We start from the raw sequence: 18,589 nt of genomic DNA, 5'->3' as shown, positions 1-18,589 counted from the left end.
CACTAGCGCCACCATACTTTCAAGTTGGCAATATTCCTTTGAGGGGCCTCTGGGTTCCTGGATTCCCTACATACACACACGCACGCAAACATACAGAAAGGACTTAATAGAGATGGTAAAACAGATAGTCGTTCAGCATGGGGTTGCAGTTAACACTTACCTGTAGCACAAGTTTCATCTGTGTTATAGATGCTGGGATGAGAGACGGGTTCTCCTGCAGCAGGTCACCTAGTGAGAGCTTCGTTAGGACCAGATCCCTAAAGCCGAGGAGAGCCATCTGTCTGACTGTCGACTTGTAACCCTGCAAACAGGGAGAGAGAAGCAGAATACATTTCATGCAAGCGGAACACAATTAAACTTGAAAATACACCACAATTAAACCATGTGGGTATAACAAACCACTACACAAACACTAAATCAGCTATTTTAAATTGACCTCACACTTCCCTATTCTACTGAATATTCTTCATGACTATATTTGGCACATATCTTTATTACAGTTGAAGTCAGAAGTTTACATACACTTTGGTTGAAGTCATTAATTAAAACTCTTTTTTTTTAACCACTCCACAGATTTCATTTCAGCAAACCATGGTTTTGGCAAGTAGTTTAGGACATCTACTTTGTGCATGACACAAGTAATTTTCCCAACAATTGTTACAGACAGATTGTGTCACATTTATTTGACTATATCCCAAGTCCAGTGGGTCAGAAGTTTACATACACTAAGTTAACTGCCTTTAAGAAGCTTGGAAAATTACAGAAAATGATGTCAAGCCTTTAGGCAATTAGCTCCTGATAGGTTAATTGGAGTCAATTGGAGGTGTACCTGTGGATGTATTTTAAGGCCTTCCTTCAAACCCAGTGCCTCTTTGTTTGACATCATGGGAAAATCTAAATAAGTCAGCCAAGATCTCAGAAAAAAGAATTTGTGGACCTCCACAAGTCTGGTTCATCCTTGGGAGCCATTTCTAAATACCTGAATGTACCACATTCACCTGTACAAACAATAGTACGCAAGTATAAAAACCATGGGACCACGCACTCATCATACCGCTCAGGAAGGAGATGCATTCTGTCTCCTAGAGATGAATGTTGTTTGTTGTGAAAAATGCAAATATATCCCAGAACAACAGCAAAGGATCTTGTGAAGATGCTGGAGGAAACATGTAGACGAGTATCTATATCCACAGTAAAACTATCCTGTATCTAAATAACCTGAAATGCTGCTCAGTAAGAAAGAAGCCACTGCTCCAAAACCACCATAAAAAATCCAGACTACAGTTTACAAGTATATATAGGTATTTTATATAGGTATTTTATTTCGTTGTGTAGTCTCATGTGGTCCTATGTTGGTCCTTTGTTGTTTTTATGTAGCACCATGGTCCTGGAGGAACGTTGTCTCGTTTTGCTGTGTACTGTACTAACTGTATATGGTTGAAACGACAATAAAAACCACTTGACTTGACTTGACTTGACAAGTGCACATGGGGACAAATATTTTACTTTTTGGACAAATGTCATCTTTTGGACAAAATTTGAACTTTTTGGCCATAATGACCATCGTTATGTTTGGAGGAAAAGGGGTGAGGCTTGCAAGCCGAAGAACACCATCCCAACCGTGAAGCATGAGGGGTGGCTGCATCATGTTGTGGGGGTGCTTTGCTTCAGGAGGGGCTGGTGCACTTCACAAAATAGATGCCATCATGAGGAAGGAGATTCAAAATTCAGCAACTTATTGTGAGAAGCTTGTGGAAGGCTACCCAACATGTTTGACCCAAGTTAAACAATTTAAAGGCATTGCTACCAAATACTAAAAAAGTGTATGTAAACGTTTGACCCACTGGGAATGTGATGAAAGAAATAAAAGCTGAAAAAAAAATAATTATCTCTACTATTTTTAAAATAGTGATCTTAACTGACCTAGAGACAGGGGAAGATTTCTATGATTACATTTCAGGAAATGTGAAAAACTGAGTTTAAATGTATTTAGCCAAGTCAACTATACATACTGTGCAGTCAGGTTACATACCCTAACATACAAGATTACACATTACCATTAAAAATTCTCCCTATCGAGGTTCATTATATGGCCACAAGTGTGGAAACCCCCTTCTCACTTATAGGATTGGCTACTCAAGTAATTCCAGGATGACAAATCATAATTTTACACCATACCATGGCATTATAAAGAATTCTCTGCTTCCATGGTTGCAATAATTTGAGAAGGGCCTTATCTGTTGCAGAATGATAATTCCCCTGAGTACAAAGTAAGGTCCAAAATAAATAATTTACTGAGGCTGGTGTGGAAGAACTTGACTGGCCTGTACAAATCCCCAGTACTGAGCCCCGATCTTTGGGATGAATTGAAACGACAACAGCTAACCCATCGCCCAACATCAGTACCTGACCTCACAAATGCTCTTGTGCTACTATAACAGCTTCCAATCTTTCGGGAAAACTTTCTAGTAGATGTTGGAACATGGCTGCAGTGATTTGCTTCCATTCAAGAGCATGCACATAATTCTCTACAATGTTGTAGCATTAAGAATTGTCCTCACAGAAATTAGAGGTAAAGGCAAACCTGTTCATTTGAAGAGTGCATCCACATACTTTAGCCATTGAGTGGATCTGTATTTAGTATAAAATACTTTTAGTATTAAATTTCGAGAAAGTTTGAGTGTGCAACTTCTGGCATTACAGGGAGATGTTTGATGACTCAAGTGAGTGCAGACCTTGCCAAAACTGAAATGATCGCATTGGGCAAACATGTGAAAAGCAACGTCAATCTCATTAGCAGATTTACCTGTAGAGGACAGAAAATTGCCTGGGCTGCGTTTCCTGAAAGCATCGTAAGCCTAGGTAGATTGTAGAAACCGTTGGCACCCATGGTCTCTACAATCAACTTAGCTTGCGATGCTTTTGGGAAACGCAGCCTTGAACAATTGGCAGAATCTCAGAGAAAAATCTCTCCCACATATGGGCCAAACCAAAGAGCTGTCTCTCCCCTGAGAAAACAAAGACAATGTAACATGGTGTGTCACCTTCATGTTGCTGTATGCACCCCAAAATGATTGATAGACCTTTGATCAAAATCTGATTCTGGATTCAATCACGTGAACAAATGTTAGCATGTTTTTCATTGCGTTTTTTATTTATTTATCAGAAAAAGAACATTGTGGCCCTAGGTAATGGCAAGCAAGTGCACCTGGAAATACTCTTTGGTAAAGAAGCACATATCTGCCCTTAGAAACCATCAGCAAAAGAGGAGCAGCAGACAAACAAATATAAACTTTCAGAAAGAACCTTAAGGTGTACAACAGCTTGTCACTGGGGTAGTCCCCTCAAAGGTACACCCACTGCTCTCATTAGAAGGTATGTGTAACTTGTCTGTCCCGAAAGAGCACATATTTGTCCATAAAGTGTATATTAGTACCTTAAACGAGTATTCCATGTTCAATTCAAGTTAAGCTTAATCAACAACATTTGTGGCATAATGTAAAAAAATAAATAAATAATAAAATCTGGGTCACAGTGAGGCACTTGCAATGAAAGTCAATGGGGCCAAACCGTAGATGTTAAAATGCTCACCATTTCAAAAGTATAGCCACAAGTTGTAAACAAACAATGTTAACATGATTTTAGCGTGATAAAAAGCGCTTTTCTGAAGTTTTAGCCAGTTTTACAATGTTATTGCAATGATGATGTAATGTCAACAAATACTAAAACTACTGTAAAAATTACGATTTAAAGAACTTTACAACTCTAATGTAACTAAAGAAATGGTGACAAGCTGTTGAACACCAACATTTTTGCACAATCATTTTTTCTGACAATAATATATTATTATTAATTACAAAATATACCATAAAATAAAATATTTTACACAGAAAATTCATATACATTTTTCATAATAAATATTAATAAATAATTTATGATTTTAATAATTACAAATTAATAAATACTTAATTACATTTGTACATTTACCATTACAATTTATTAAGTATAATATTATTTATTAATACATTTCATACTGAATATTGAATATGTTTATACCTGGTATTTCCATTCATTAAGTACAGCACATTCAGTTTTATTTCCTCTCCCTGAAACTACTTTAGTATCTATGCTGCTGTTATTAATGAAGCAGTAATATTCAGTATTTATATGTTTTTGAATATAACATTTTTAGTAGGAACAGTAACGATTGCTGGAGGCAGTTATTTAAGAAAACGAGTCCAGATACAAAACTGGGAAAACTCAGGAAGAAAAAACAAGAACTTGGGAACAGAACAAACGCAACATCCATGAAGAGCAATAGGAACAACAACAACAACAACAACAACTGACAAAGACTGAGCTAACACAAGGACATTATATTCACTGGGGCAAACAATGTATATGAGAAACAGCTGGGAAACATCGGGGCAGGAACTGAGACACAAGAAGGTAAACACAAAACTTCAAGCTAATTCACTAAACTAAACTGACCTCTGGTGGCTAATAAAGGTCTAATAAAGCATTCAAGTTTACAGCATTAGCTTGTAAAACCCTGGGTTCATTGCTCATGTAGGATTTTGCAAATATTCCTGGGTTTTCTCTAATATGCAAGAATAGCATGCTTTTATTGAGGCTCAGACATGAGGACTTAAGAGGATGAACTGCTGCCAACTCTCGTCATCTTGATCTTAGGATGGACTCATTTACATTTACATTTATGCATTTGGCAGATGCTTTTATCCAAAGCGACTTACAGTGCACTTATTACAGGGACAATCCCACCTCAGCAACCTGGAGTTAAGTGCCTTGCTCAAGGACACAATGCTGGTGACTGTGGGGTTCGAACCAGTGTCCTTCTGATTACCAGATTACCAGTTATGTGCTTAGACCACTACACCACAACCACAGCTTGCATCACTTCTCTTGAAATGGAATAGACATTGAAATGCTGCATTTACCAGACTTCCAGTGTCAATTCAGGATGGCCTTTAAACACGGCAAATCATTCATCTTACAGTTACATCTCAGTGCACGCAGCTAACTGATGTTCACATTAGGTTAATGCTGTATAGCCAGAGGAACTGCCTAATTTCTCCCAAGGTTTTTTGCTCTCCACTAACTAACATCTAATAATGGCTTGCTCACCGGGGGCCTAAAGACAAAAATGTTTCTATGAAACCGCTGAATGAGGGCTTAAAAATGACAGCATGACTTTCTGTAAAGCTGCTTTGAAATTATGCATATTGTGAGAGGCGCTTTACAAACTATTTGTGTCAGTTCACAGAACTTACAGGCTCATTTCCAGGTTTTCAGAGCCATGTGAAAGTAGACAGGTGGATCTGACAACATACTGTTTGAATATCTACTTCCTGTGGTGCACCAACTTCCTGTTACCAAGTGTCCTGTTCTATTAACATCTTTCTACTCATTAACCTCAAATCAACTCACTCAACACATTGAATCTTGTGAATTTGAGGATCAGGCAGACTGACAACATGAGACTTGTTTCAGAAAAAAATATCATCCAGGTTAAAAGGTAATATTCTCTACTGCAAACACTATCTAGTGTGCATTACACATGTATACACATGCAATTACAAACAAACACACATACACAGCTTACACATCGCCTAATGAATAAGCAGGATACATTTTCCACTAAAACCATTTTTATTCCCATTCAATGTTCCATCAACTATACAAAGTCTAATAACAATGAATATGAAATGAAATATGGTAATATTGTATTTGCACCTCACATAAATAAATAAACATCAAATACTGGGAACTACAAATGTCTTAAATCCACAAAGTGGAATATTCACCTGCATACAAATGAAAAACAATGCAACTCGTATACATACTGAGCCTGTCCATCACAAAGTAGTGCAGAAATGAATATTACATCAGCAGAGTTCCTTTGACCTTCATTCATTCATCTAGATTGGGTCCTCTGCATTAATAAGACAAAACAATCAATTGATGCATTTGTACAGTTTGAATACTACAATATATCTGCTGTTGAATTGAGGGGACCTGATGGTGAAAGTTGGGGGCTATTTTTATATATTTGATTGTACAGTAAATATTATAATACATTTATAATTAGTATGTATTGATATAAGTACAAAAACATTAGAACATTTCCTATGCACAGGAAGCACAGCAAAATCAAAACTTCATCTGATCTTATTTCTGTTGTAAAACATTTGCACATTAATATTGTCTCATCACTGATCAGTGTAGGGCAGTTTCTTTGCACCATATTCAGACTGCCCTGATGGCTGCTGTCGCTTAGCTTCCCGAGGTTGAGGGGTTCTGGAGCTGCTGGCAATGGAGCCTGTGAAACACAGATATTGTGATGCTACCTTCTTGCCTAACTGGGATAATGGAAATAGGAAACTCAGCCAGAGTAGGGCGCCTACACACTAGAGTTTATACTGCTTTAAAAACTCTACGAATCCATTGATTTCCATGGGGATGACGCATACCAAGGACAAACGCAAGGGCTGCAATAGTGACGTCACCTTCATGCAACCAAAAGACTTCGACTTGAGCCTCCGTTGATCATGGAGAATGTCAGAGAGACAGGTCCAGTTGTGCTTTTGTGAAATGTATTTTGCTTTACTCCTGCGTGATTTCAACCCGACACACGCTTTTGTATTCCACACCCTCAAAATGAATGGGATAGTTCATCCAAAAATTATAATTTCCTCATCGTCATGCCATTCCAGATGTGTATGACTTTCTTCCGTTGAGAAGACATATATTAAACCACTGGATTAGTGTGGGTTACTTTTATGCTGCCTTTATTTGCTTTTTGGAACTTAAAAGTTCTGGTCACCATTCACTTGCATTGTATGGATCAACAGAGCTGATCTATTCTTCTAAAAATCTTTGTTTGTGTTCAGCAGAAGAAAGAAAGTCATACACATCTGGGATCGTATGAATGTGGGTAAATTATGAGAGAATTTTGGTGAACTATCCCTTTAATTTAACGCATTACTATCGGCACATGCTTCATCTGAACTTTCTCTAGTGTGCAGGAGCCTTAAGAGAGAGAACAATTGAGAAACAGAGAAATGAAAGAAGGAAGAACAGGCAATAAAAGCGAGAAAGAGAGAAAGTAAAAATAATAGTAAAGGAATTCTCACGTGGGATTTTAGGCACATCTCTGTCACAATTTAGAGTACTTTTGCTGAAACACTCTGCCATCCAAGACAGCACCTCTCCACAATACCTCACCTGCAGATAAAGTTGTAGGAACAAATTTAATGAAGTCATTTGGTTCTGAATCACAACAGATAAATCAGCCGCTACTCCTTCACTTCACCTCAGTCTCTACTGTTGCCATGCGCTTTTCTTGCTCCTTCAGCACCCCAACCGTCCTCAACAAACTCTGCACCCTATGAAGTGTTACATACAGAAAGGAACTTAAAGGAATTATTTACTGACAAAAGGAGATGTTTTAATGAATATTATGGTCTGTCTTTTTAATACAACAACAATTGATAGAGCCTCACTTTAAAGCATCATAAAAGTAGTACTTGTGACTCATGCGTCATATTCCAAGTCTTCTAAAGGCAAACAATAGGTTTTGTAGAGAAACAACCCTGATATTTAAAGGGACAGTTCACCCAAAAATAAAAATTCTCTCATTATTTCCACACTCTCACACCATCCCAGATGTGTATGACTTCGTTTCTTCTGCACAACACAAACAGAAATTTTTAGAAGAATATTTCAGCTCTGTAGGTCCATACAATGCAAGTGAATGGTGACCAGAAATTTGAAGCTACAAAAAGCACATATAGGCAGCATAAATGTAATTCATATGATTCCAGTAGCAATATGATAGGTGTGGGTTAGAAACAGATCAATATTTTAGTCCTTTTTTTTATTAATTCTCCTCTCTGCCCAGAATATTACAATATGCACAAAGAATGCAAATCACCAAAAACAAAAACAAAAGAAGAAGAAAAAGGACTTAAATATGTTTCTCACCCATACCTATCATATCACTTCTGAAGACATGGATTTAACCACTGGAGTCGTATGGATTACTTTTATGCTGCCTTTATGTGATTGTGGAGCTTCAAAATGTTGGTACCCATTCACTTGCATTGTATAGATCTACAGAGCTGAAATATTCTTCTAAATATATTTGTTTGTGTTCAGCAGAACAAAAAAGTCATACACGTCTGGGATGGCATGAAGGTGAGTAAATGATGAGAGAATTTTCATTTTTGGGTGAACTGTCCCTTTAAAAGAGGTGGTTACACTGTATATGCTCATTCAGCATGGGTTGCAGTTAACACTCTCACCTGTAGCACAAGTGTTGTCTCATTACAAGGTAATGAGTGCATCAAGTAAATGATATATCCTCCTATATCTGCTAAGCAACCAAGTTGTAACTCACTTAGAGGAAGTGTATCTAAGTCTCTCTCCACTGCTCTCCCTATGCTCTCGCTCCAGTTTAGACAGGTAGTTCTCCTTCTGCACCGTCTCCCATGTAATTAGTTTCTGGTCCAGGCCAACTGGTAGTTCCCTCTCTGACCAAAAAGAAAAGGGGAAAAGAGGAACCATATAACCACATTTATTTTTTTTATATATATTATCTTTGCTTTTCCTGCCTTGTTTCATTTCGTCCAATGAGGTCCTGTGTTTCTTTTCTTGTTTCGAGTTCTTGATTGGTCATTTTTCATTGTTTATTTTGACTTGACTCCAAAATAAAATGAGCGCTGTATGCATTATGAATAAATTAAACAGTTTGATTTTTTGCTGTTCCGTTTTGCATATAAAAGGAGCAACAGCACAAAATAACGTTTTTCTCCAGCGCACATACACTGGCTACGAGTTTGCTTTCGTGTCCAATTCAACTGATTTAACAGCCCCATCATTCAGGAGCAAAGCTTCCAGGATCTAAAAACAGTCTGAGGTGAAATTTGCCATACAAACCCATAAAATCAGATGACAATGATCAGGAACCTTGCTTAAAATAAACTTCAGCCGCACTTCTCTAACAATGGGATCCTTCAGAAGGATATGCAAACAGATGCTACACACAGCCAGAAACAGCACAAGGTTAGGCAAACTTTCCCACATTTTGTTGATAGTTCTTCTTGTGTTTAGGAATAATAGTATCTATAATTACTTCATTGTTACGAGTGAAGTAATTAAGTTTCTGACCAATAGGCTCATTTATGTGTAAACATGGGCGGTCATGGGCTGATGCATTTATCGCTGTAAGTTTCACAAATTTGTCGAAGTACAGAATGAGTCATTTTTGCAGTATAAATAAATGCTCTTTTAAGACTGGTGAGGAGTTCTGAAAGTTAAAGTACGTTTTTCATAAACTCTTTTCCTCAAAAGATCAAAGTAAATTTGACATCTTGCGATTTAACCCCTTTAAAGGGTTAGTTCACCCAAAAAGGAAATTTCTCTCATAATTTACTCACCCTCATGCCATCTTAGATGTGTATGACTTTCTATCTTATGCTGAACACAATTTTCAGAAGAATATCGCTCTGTAGGTCCATACAATGCAAATGAATGGGCACCAAAACTTTGAAGCTCCAAAAAGCAAATAAAGACTGCCATACAAACCCATAAAATCAGATGTAACCCATACAATCAAACTCTGGTGGTTAAAACCATATCTTCAGAGTGATATGATAGGTGTGGGTGAGAAACCGATCAATATTTAAGTCCTCCTCCCTGTCTAGTAGGTGGCGATATGCACGAAGAATGTAAAGCGCCAAAATCAAAAGAAGAACTTTTAAGAGAGAAGAGTGTTTGAAAGTGTATATCTAAGTTAAAAAATGTCTCAACCACACTTATCATATTGCTTCTGAAGAAATGGTTTTAACCACTGTAGTCACATGGATTACTTTTATGCTGCATTTATTTACTTTTGAGCTTCAAAGTTTTGGCCACCATTCATCTGCATTGTATTGACCTGCAGAGCTGAAACGTTCTTCTAAAAATCTTTGTTTGGGTTCAGCAAAGAAATGTACACACATCTGGGATGCCATGAGGGTGAGTAAATGATGAAAGGATTTTCAGTTTTGGGTGAACTATCGCTTTAAGAAAATAATCTGTGCAGAAGCTACATGACCGTGTAAAGATTGCCTTACCCAAAAGATCCTGCTTGGCTTCAGTCTTTTTGACTAGGCTGAGGAGAGCCTGATAGATGTGGCTGATGATGATGAAGGGTGGGGCCAAGGCAGGACGGCTGTGGTATTCAACAATAAGGTTATAGCGCTGAAACTTCCAGAAGATGTCTGCATTCTCCTGTACCACCTGGAAGGTGTAGCTGTGGAGAGGTATCATGTGTGGTTCAATTACAAATTACATGCCATTTTTAATGAAAAGAACACTTTTAAACATGATTTTTATTAAACATATTGCAAAGCAGTAACATGCCAAGGGAAAACAAGACAAAAAAAACTCATGATAGCTATGTATACTCACATACAGTACATACATGTACACAAAAGTATTCTGACCTGAACATGGCGATAAGGAGGTTAAGCAGCAGCACATTCGTGACTAGCAAATAGATGACGAGCAGCAGTATGACCAGCCAGTTGGCATATACATTTGGGCAGGGTGGCAGAGTGCCTGCAATGATTTCCTCCTTATCATTAGTGCAGTTTCCTTCCAGCATTTTGGCCGCTGTGAAGATACACAGGAACATGGTATTGTACATTAACCCTCAATTGCAAGTGCAATAGCTCCACCTAGAGGTAAAATCCATCAATATCTAAAGTGTATTTGAATGACAAACAAATTGACCTTTTTCACTATAGCAGGGTAAACTTCTATAGAGGTACATGGGAGACCATATCAAATATCGTATTTGCATTCCCATTTCCTATTGCTTTTTTTAAGGTGGAAAAATGTAATCACAGTCTGTGAAAATGTCCATTGATGTAAATTGTATGATGAGGCTCACTGAGCACAGATTAACTATTGATTAACTATTAAACACAACCAATATCCTAGGCAAATTGGTTCAGTTATTGGTATTAGCTTCAAGCAAACTAATTCTTATTTACACAGCACCTTTCTAGCAAAAAGTGCATTACATTATGCTTAAAGCAAGGGAATATTTACAGTATACCATCTATTTCTTCCAGAGGAATCTGGCCAAATATATGGAGATACGGGCGGTAAAGTGCTCTGCGAAAGACCCAGTCGATGCGTGGGTCATTGGGGTGCAGGAGGGCCTGCGTGGTCACTCCATATGCTATCAGCCACACGGTCAGGAAGAAGAGGAAGAAGAACACGTCTTTAATCTGTAAAACCATAAACAAACACACAGGGTTAAAAGATGTTTCGTAACACTTTACAATAAGTTTACATTCGTTAACATTAGTTAATGCATTAGGTATCATGAACTAACAATGAACAATATATTTTTACAGCATTTATTCATCATTGTTAATGTTAGATAATAAAAATACAATTGTTCATTGTTAGGTAATATTAGCACATAGTGCATTAACTTATGTTGACATATACAACTTTTCATTTTAAAATGTATTACTATTTTTTTTTATTAACATTAACCAAGATTAAGAAATGCTGTAAAATTATTGTTCAATGTTAGTTTATGTTAACTAATGTAGTTAACTAATGTTAACCAATTGAACCTTATTGTAAAGTGTTACCAATGATTTTTATGGTTATGACTCTTATTTTAAATGACGTTCAGTTTCACCATTCTCTCCACAATGATAATCTTGGGTCCGAGTTGCTTGTGGATGGCAAAAATGTGAATGAGCCTTAAGGTGAAAACCATGAAGTCCAAAGCGAGAACTGTTCGTGCAGCCTCATATGTGCTATTTGCCATCCTATGGACAAAATAAGAATTAAGATGAAGTTCAAGGCGACTAGTGGTGTTGTTTATACACATGCTATTTGATTACTATACCTGCATGACAACCCCACCACGAAGAGAGAGATGGCCACCATGTCACACTTGTTCCAGTTATCCTCCACATATAGCTTGAACTTCTTCAGTATACTCATGTCCTCATCCGTAAAGAAGCTCTGTGTTACAGGGAGTGATGTAAATCATTCACATGGTAAATTGCATACTAGATTTGAACCAAACAACAGTTCGATCTCTGCATTGTTCCTACATACTTTAAAAGACCTCAACAATTTTTCCAGTCCACCCCCAAAACAGAAGACAAGAAACTTGATAACTTCAGACCCATCACTGGAACGTCTTGAGCTGGCCTCCCTCAATCTATTGTAGAACCTCTACTGGACCCACTAAAATTTCCACTTTTTGGATAAACTATCCCTTTAAAGGAATATTCTGTGTTCAATACAAGTTCAGCTCAGTTGACAGCATTTGTGGCATAATGTTGAATAATAATTATGACTTGTCCCTCCTTTTCTTTAAAACAAAAAAGCAAAAATCAAGGTATTTATAATGGAAGTGAATGGTGCCAATTTTTAAAGGGTTTAAAAGGTAGAAAAGTGAAGCTTATAATTTTATAAAAGCAACTACATACATTTTTCTGTTTAAAATCCTGTATTATTTGAGCTGTAAAGTGGTTAAATCGTCGTTTTTATGGTCGTTTTTGGATTTAGTTTTCACTGCGTTATGTCGTCATTGCAACAAAGTTGTAAAATTGGATATAATTTATCACAATAAAATCATATTAACATTTTGAGGCTATACTTTTGAAACAGTGAGTATTTTAACGTTTAACGCTGGCCCAATTGACTTCTTTTGTAAGTGCCTCACTGAAATCCAAATTTGTGCTTTTTTTTTTTTTTTTTTAAATGAGGGACGAGTCGAATAATTGTTTGTGGTAATCAGTATTATGCCACAAATGCTGTTGATTGAGATTAACTTGTATTGAAGCAAACACTAACATCATATTAACGAAAGAAATCTCCACAGGCCCTTATGAACCAGTCCCACACCTCTATCATTAAATCTTTCCTCACCTCATCCTCAACTGTCTGCAGGGCTGGTCTGGTAATCTGGCATACCGGGCATCTTCCCGGTGGGTTGACGCTCTTTGGACCCACCCCCCACCCTGCTCAACAACCTTTGGGCCAGTTGCTATGTAAATTCCCAGGCCAATTTCTCTTCCCAGTCTAGCCGTGACTGTCTCGTATGACATATCTAGCATCACCACAAGCCACACCTTTGAACATTGTTAGTCCAGCAGAAAGAGTCACTGGGACAATTAATACAAATCTAGGAAGTGATCCATCAATGATCCCTCACACCCTGATCACCATATCTTTGAATCTCCACCATCAATGAAGAGTTTCAGACCCATCAAAACAAGAACAGTATCTTCTTATCACTCTAATAAACAACGACAACCATGTAAACAACAACATATTCCAAGAACTGCATATTCACTTCCACCACATTTCTAATATTGTTGGCACTGTTTATTCAGCTGCTTGAGTTCGTGGGCCACTTCACCGTAATGCATATGTATTTGTTATTTCAGATGAGCTCTTCCTAGTGCTCCACCCTACATTTGTGTGTTTTACATAGCTAGTAGTATTGTGTATTGTATATTATGTTCATTATGTGAACATAATATACTATTATGTTATAATATATATATTATATACTATTATTATACTATTAATTATATTAAATTTGTATCAAAGTTAAATCAAAAGAGAACGCCAAAAACAATTGTGTCAAAAGACAGACTCATACAAAAATTTGTATCCTACTTGTCTAAGTTCCTCCAACACAAAGGTAAAGACCCAGAAGTAGAGGATGATCTCAGCTGCAGATGGACCATGTGGTGGTGGGGGCTTGAAGTCCAGGAGGAGCACGTATGTGAATAGAATGAGGAATGCAAAGTACATGATGACATTTCCCAGGAACACAGTGACTGGAGCGCTCCAGAAACGGTTCCACCGCCGCAGTACGACGCGAAACAAGGTAGCACTGCAGCAGTGCGCTGCAGGGTCACTTCCACCTTCAGCAGCGCTGAGAAAAAGATGAAATCAGTTTTGTTGATGTCTTTCAAAATGATCTTTGGACTTTGATGTAGATTGTATCTTTTTGAATATGAACTAGAGCCTTACACTGGATCCTCGTTTGTGAGCAACAGCCCTTGCTCTGTTTCCAAACTGTCCATCTCAGCAAATGGCTCCCCTTCACCTTTGCTATCTTGTTTATCCGTACTTTGACATATAGACATACATATTGATGGTTACTGATTCAAAAGACAGTTTAGCAATTAACATGTGGAATTAATAATGACAAATATGCCCACTTGAACTTGATGAGATGGGTCCACGTGAGGCAAGGGATGAAGAACAGGAGCATGAGTCTGGAGATAGAAGTGTCGGTCCTCATGGCTCCCCACCAGATTTTAGTTAGCATGGCCTGTGCAAGAATATTCATAACACACAAATATAATGAAGCCAGTGACCATGGGGATGTCCTTGCTGAAAAGACTAACTTAAAATTATGAATTTTCAGGCTGGTCCAAGCTGATTATGCTGGTTAGTGTTTCCAAATTGCAAAACGTTACAAATATATATATATATATATAAATAGCTAGATTGACAAAGTTTTTTCGGTAGGACTTGTGGTAACTGAACAAAATTAGCCTAAACATGTTGTTATGAAAGATCATTTTGTTGACTTTAATTAGATACCAAATCGTTTGCTTCAATGGAAGCATTGCAATTAAATTGACATAAAAACATGTACTACAACAACGCTATCCCCAAATGTTGCCCCAACTTGCCAAACTTAGTCATCAGAACAAGCAATTTCCTACTAAACAATTTGGTTTGCAAGATGCCAACACTGCAGTTAAACTATGTGGTTTCTGTAAGGATTAATGTTTTATTTTTTTTGCTGGCAATATATCTGTTGCGGCTGCTGCTGCTGTTGTTGTTCCCCTTCTGTCGCTCTCTCCACGTTGTTTCAGAGAAGCGACACTAGGGGTCTCTCTTGAGCGCCGATATTCACCTCTGAACTATGAAAAAAGGACAATGAGAGTTGGCAACCAGTATTTGCATGTCCCGCCCCCGGACATACGGGTATTTAAGCGGCGCAAATACGGGAGTACATTCAGAAAATTTCTTCGGAGCCGATGGTCGTGTCTGCAACTGCTGCGTATACACACACCGAGTTCCTGCTATCCCTCTGCTGCATGCTGTTGGATTCTACGGCGCAAAACAGCGGCTTTCTCCTGTTGCACGGCTGTGCACTTCCTGCCCCTGGGCGCTTCGACAGCGCAGATTAAAAAACTCTCACGAGTTTTTTTCCTAAAAGAGTGATTTTATTTAAAAGAGTAATTTCCTCTAAAAGAGCAAAACACAGCGGCGTTGAACGTCCTTTTAAGGACGCGTCTTTATAAAGATGCCTTTCCGCCCCTGTGTTTGTTCTGGATGCGGTAGAGTGCTCTCGGTAGAGAGCAGACCGAGGCTGCGTTTGTGGATGGTTCATGTTCTCACTGCGAGAACATGACCATGACAACGTTGCGGTCGCGGCTTGCTTACAACCGTGAGGCGATGGAGGCGATTTGGGGATGGCAGCGGGTGCAGCTCCGCCGGGTACGCCCCCTCGGACCACCCGCACCCCAGCACGCTCGTTGATTCCCGTCCTTCTCGAGGCGGCGGCGACTCGCCTCACAGCTAGTCTGCCGACCCTCTTGCGATAGAAGCAGATGAGCTCGCCGTGGCATCGGAGGGCGTGGTATCTGATACTGAGGACTCCCCTGGGCTGCCGCTTTCGGGCCTGCATGCCCAGGCTGAGGCCGACGCAGAGATGACCGACGTGCTTTCCCGGGCAGCCAACAGCGTGGGCTTGGATTGGAACACTCCATCCTCCCCACAACCATCACGGCTGGACGACTGGTTCCTGGGGTCTGGGCACCACAGCCCCCCCCCCCGGTTCTGTTTTTCACGGAAGTGCATGACGAGCTGACGTCTTCGTGGAGAGCACACCTCTCCACTCGTCACACCACCACAGGCTCGTCCGCCCTCGCCACCCTCGACGGCGGAGCGCGCCATGGGTACGAGGCTATTCCCCAGGTGGATAGGGCGGTTGCGATCCTTCTATGCCCCGGAACCCCTACCACCTGGCGAGTTCGCCCCGTACTCCCTTCCCGGACCTGTAGAGCAACCTCCTCGCTGACAGCGAAGGCCTACAGCGCCACCGGATGCGCCGCTTCCGCCCTGCATGCCATGGCTGTCCTGCAGTTCCACCAAGCCAAGGCACTACGCGACATGCACGGGGGTGGCCCTGATCCCGACACGCTGCAGGAACTGCGCTCAGCGACCGACCTCGCCCTGAGAGCAATGAAGGTCACAGCGCAAGCGCTCGGGCAGGCCATGGCCAAGCTAGTGGTCCAGGAACGTCAACTGTGGCTGAACATGGTCGAGATGCGTGAAGCCGACAAGACTCGCTTCCTCAACGCCCCTGTCTCCCAGTTCGGCCTCTTCGGCGACACCGTCAAGGACTTTGCCCAGCAGTTCTCCATGGTAAAGGAGCAGACGGAGGCCATCTCTCACATCATGCCTCGCCGCAAGCCTGCCGCCACGGCCCATGCCCCGTCTGCTCGCCGAGGGCGTCCTCCCGCGGCCAGAAGGCAAGCTCCTGCTCCGCCTCAACCCAGGCCCAGCTCTCAGCCCCAGCGTCGAGCAAACCGCGGGAAGCGCACGCCTTTACGTATTTTTTCATACAGCATTCTTTACGTGCTGTATGTTCTCCCCTCTATGAGGCTGGATCCACCACCGCACCAACTTTTCCACATAGGCCCTAAGGCAGGCCTCTGATGGTTTTGCCACTTAAACTTGCCTCCCCTCTTGGGTAGGCATGGCCTCCGCAGGGTCTTCTCCGCCCTGAATAAGGGCTAAGACCCCCTTCCCTCAATGCGTGTAAGGGCCTCGGCCTTAGTTGCTCTATGCGAGAAACATAGAGAGAAAAGAGGCCCGGCCAGGCTTGGCCCGTTCCCAGGTTGGCGACCAGCACCTTGTCCCCCCCCCGGGTAACGATAAGGAATCCTGATGGCTTAAATGGGGCATTGGGGAAGGGTACGTGCAGCTGATACAGTTGGTCATCCTGCACGTAAGAATACCTGCTCGCTCCTGTATCAGCAGTTCACGTACACGGCTCAGCGCATGGAACTTTTATAAGTGGACCCCTAGTGTTGCTTCTCTGACACAACGTGGAGATAGCGACAGAAGGGGAACATCTAGGTAACGTATGTAACCTCCGTTCCCCGATGGAGGGAATGAGACGTTGTGTCTCCCCTGCCACGTCGCTGAGCCGAGCCACTGTTGTGGCCGGACCATTTCCGGCTCCTCAGAAAAATCCTGAATGAACTCCCGTATTTGCGCCGCTTAAATACCCGTATGTCCGGGGGCGGGACATGCAAATACTGGTTGCCAACTCTCATTGGCCTTTTTTCATAGTTCAGAGGTGAATATCTGCGCTCAAGAGAGACTCCTAGTGTCGCTTCTCTGACACAACGTCTCGTTCCCTCCATCGGGGAACGGAGGTTACATACGTAACCTAGACGTTTTTGTTGTCCCTGCAAGTCACTTGTCACATGATTCCGAGTTCATCTTTTCATCATTACGTTTGATGATTTCAGTGTTGGGTAAATTTTAAAAAAGTAATCCACAACAAATTACTAACTACTTCTCTTAAATTATTATCAGATTACTTTATTGATTACTTAATTACAAAGTAATCACATTACTAATTACTTTACTTTTAATTTACTTTCTTAAACATTTTTTTAGCTTTTCCGCTCAACAAATTCAAAATAACGTCTATTTTCTCCTTGTTCATTGTCGCACACCCTTCAGCTGACACAGAAATGCAAAAAGACTTGTAACTCAAGTAATGTGCTTAAAAGTAATCACATTCACTGAATGTCAGAAACTGTAATCTGATTACAAGAATTAAAAATTGTATGCGTTACACTACTTTTAGTGCCTAAAAGTAATTCGATTACAGTCAGTGTTAATTTTTTTAGATTTAGTCATAGTTTTAGTCTTTTGACTAAAAATGTCCTTTAAAGTTCGTCAGTATTTCTTAATCTCACATTCATCAGTTTTAGATGGTTTTAGTCAATTTTAGTCAACGAAAATAAAATCTTTTGGCAACTGCAACTGTAACAGACCAACCTTAATCAAATATTCAAACATTTAGGGAAAAACATTATAAACATTTTCTAATTTAAAACTGTATCAAACATATAACTAAACATTTTTAGAAGTTAGCCGACTGTACTCTGAATTCTTCATGTTTACAGACTTATTCATTTTCTGTGAAAGGATATTACATTGCGTGTAGCATGTTTCTTACGGAAACAGTGTATTCACAATGCAAATTATAAAATGCAAATTATGCATATTCTGAATAGCGCATCATTTAGTTCAAGTTCACCGGTTCATTCGCTTCATTGTGCAGATGTAAGTGGTTATATTACTTATATGTTGTGGATATAGGCTACTATAGTGATTCAAATCATGTATAAATAGGATGCCATATAATTTTTATCTTGTCATATTTTCATCAAAAGTATACTTTAATAAAATCGTTTAATTATCGCCATGA

General features: G+C 39.8%; 1 protein-coding gene across 2 annotated transcripts in view; it reads right to left on the bottom strand.

Moving 5' to 3' along the window:
- Positions 1-5,698: 5,698 nt before the first annotated feature.
- Positions 5,699-18,589, bottom strand: part of LOC127654802 (transient receptor potential cation channel subfamily M member 5-like) — a 28,003-nt gene continuing 15,112 nt past the window's right edge. For both annotated transcript variants that reach the window (XM_052142244.1, XM_052142253.1), the window contains exons 15-26: positions 14,280-14,392; positions 14,089-14,187; positions 13,729-13,990; positions 11,939-12,057; positions 11,726-11,858; positions 11,126-11,300; positions 10,509-10,677; positions 10,137-10,315; positions 8,420-8,552; positions 7,334-7,406; positions 7,155-7,245; positions 5,699-6,340 (exon numbers count right to left, since the gene is read on the bottom strand). In XM_052142244.1, the coding sequence (XP_051998204.1) occupies positions 6,231-6,340; positions 7,155-7,245; positions 7,334-7,406; positions 8,420-8,552; positions 10,137-10,315; positions 10,509-10,677; positions 11,126-11,300; positions 11,726-11,858; positions 11,939-12,057; positions 13,729-13,990; positions 14,089-14,187; positions 14,280-14,392 (1,656 nt within the window). In that variant the 3' untranslated portion in view covers positions 5,699-6,230. The remainder of the gene's footprint in view (positions 6,341-7,154; positions 7,246-7,333; positions 7,407-8,419; positions 8,553-10,136; positions 10,316-10,508; positions 10,678-11,125; positions 11,301-11,725; positions 11,859-11,938; positions 12,058-13,728; positions 13,991-14,088; positions 14,188-14,279; positions 14,393-18,589) is intronic.

Source organism: Xyrauchen texanus, chromosome 2 (assembly GCF_025860055.1).
Source record: "Xyrauchen texanus isolate HMW12.3.18 chromosome 2, RBS_HiC_50CHRs, whole genome shotgun sequence".
Lineage (NCBI taxonomy): Eukaryota > Metazoa > Chordata > Actinopteri > Cypriniformes > Catostomidae > Xyrauchen > Xyrauchen texanus.
This window is presented reverse-complemented; position numbering and strand designations above follow the sequence as displayed.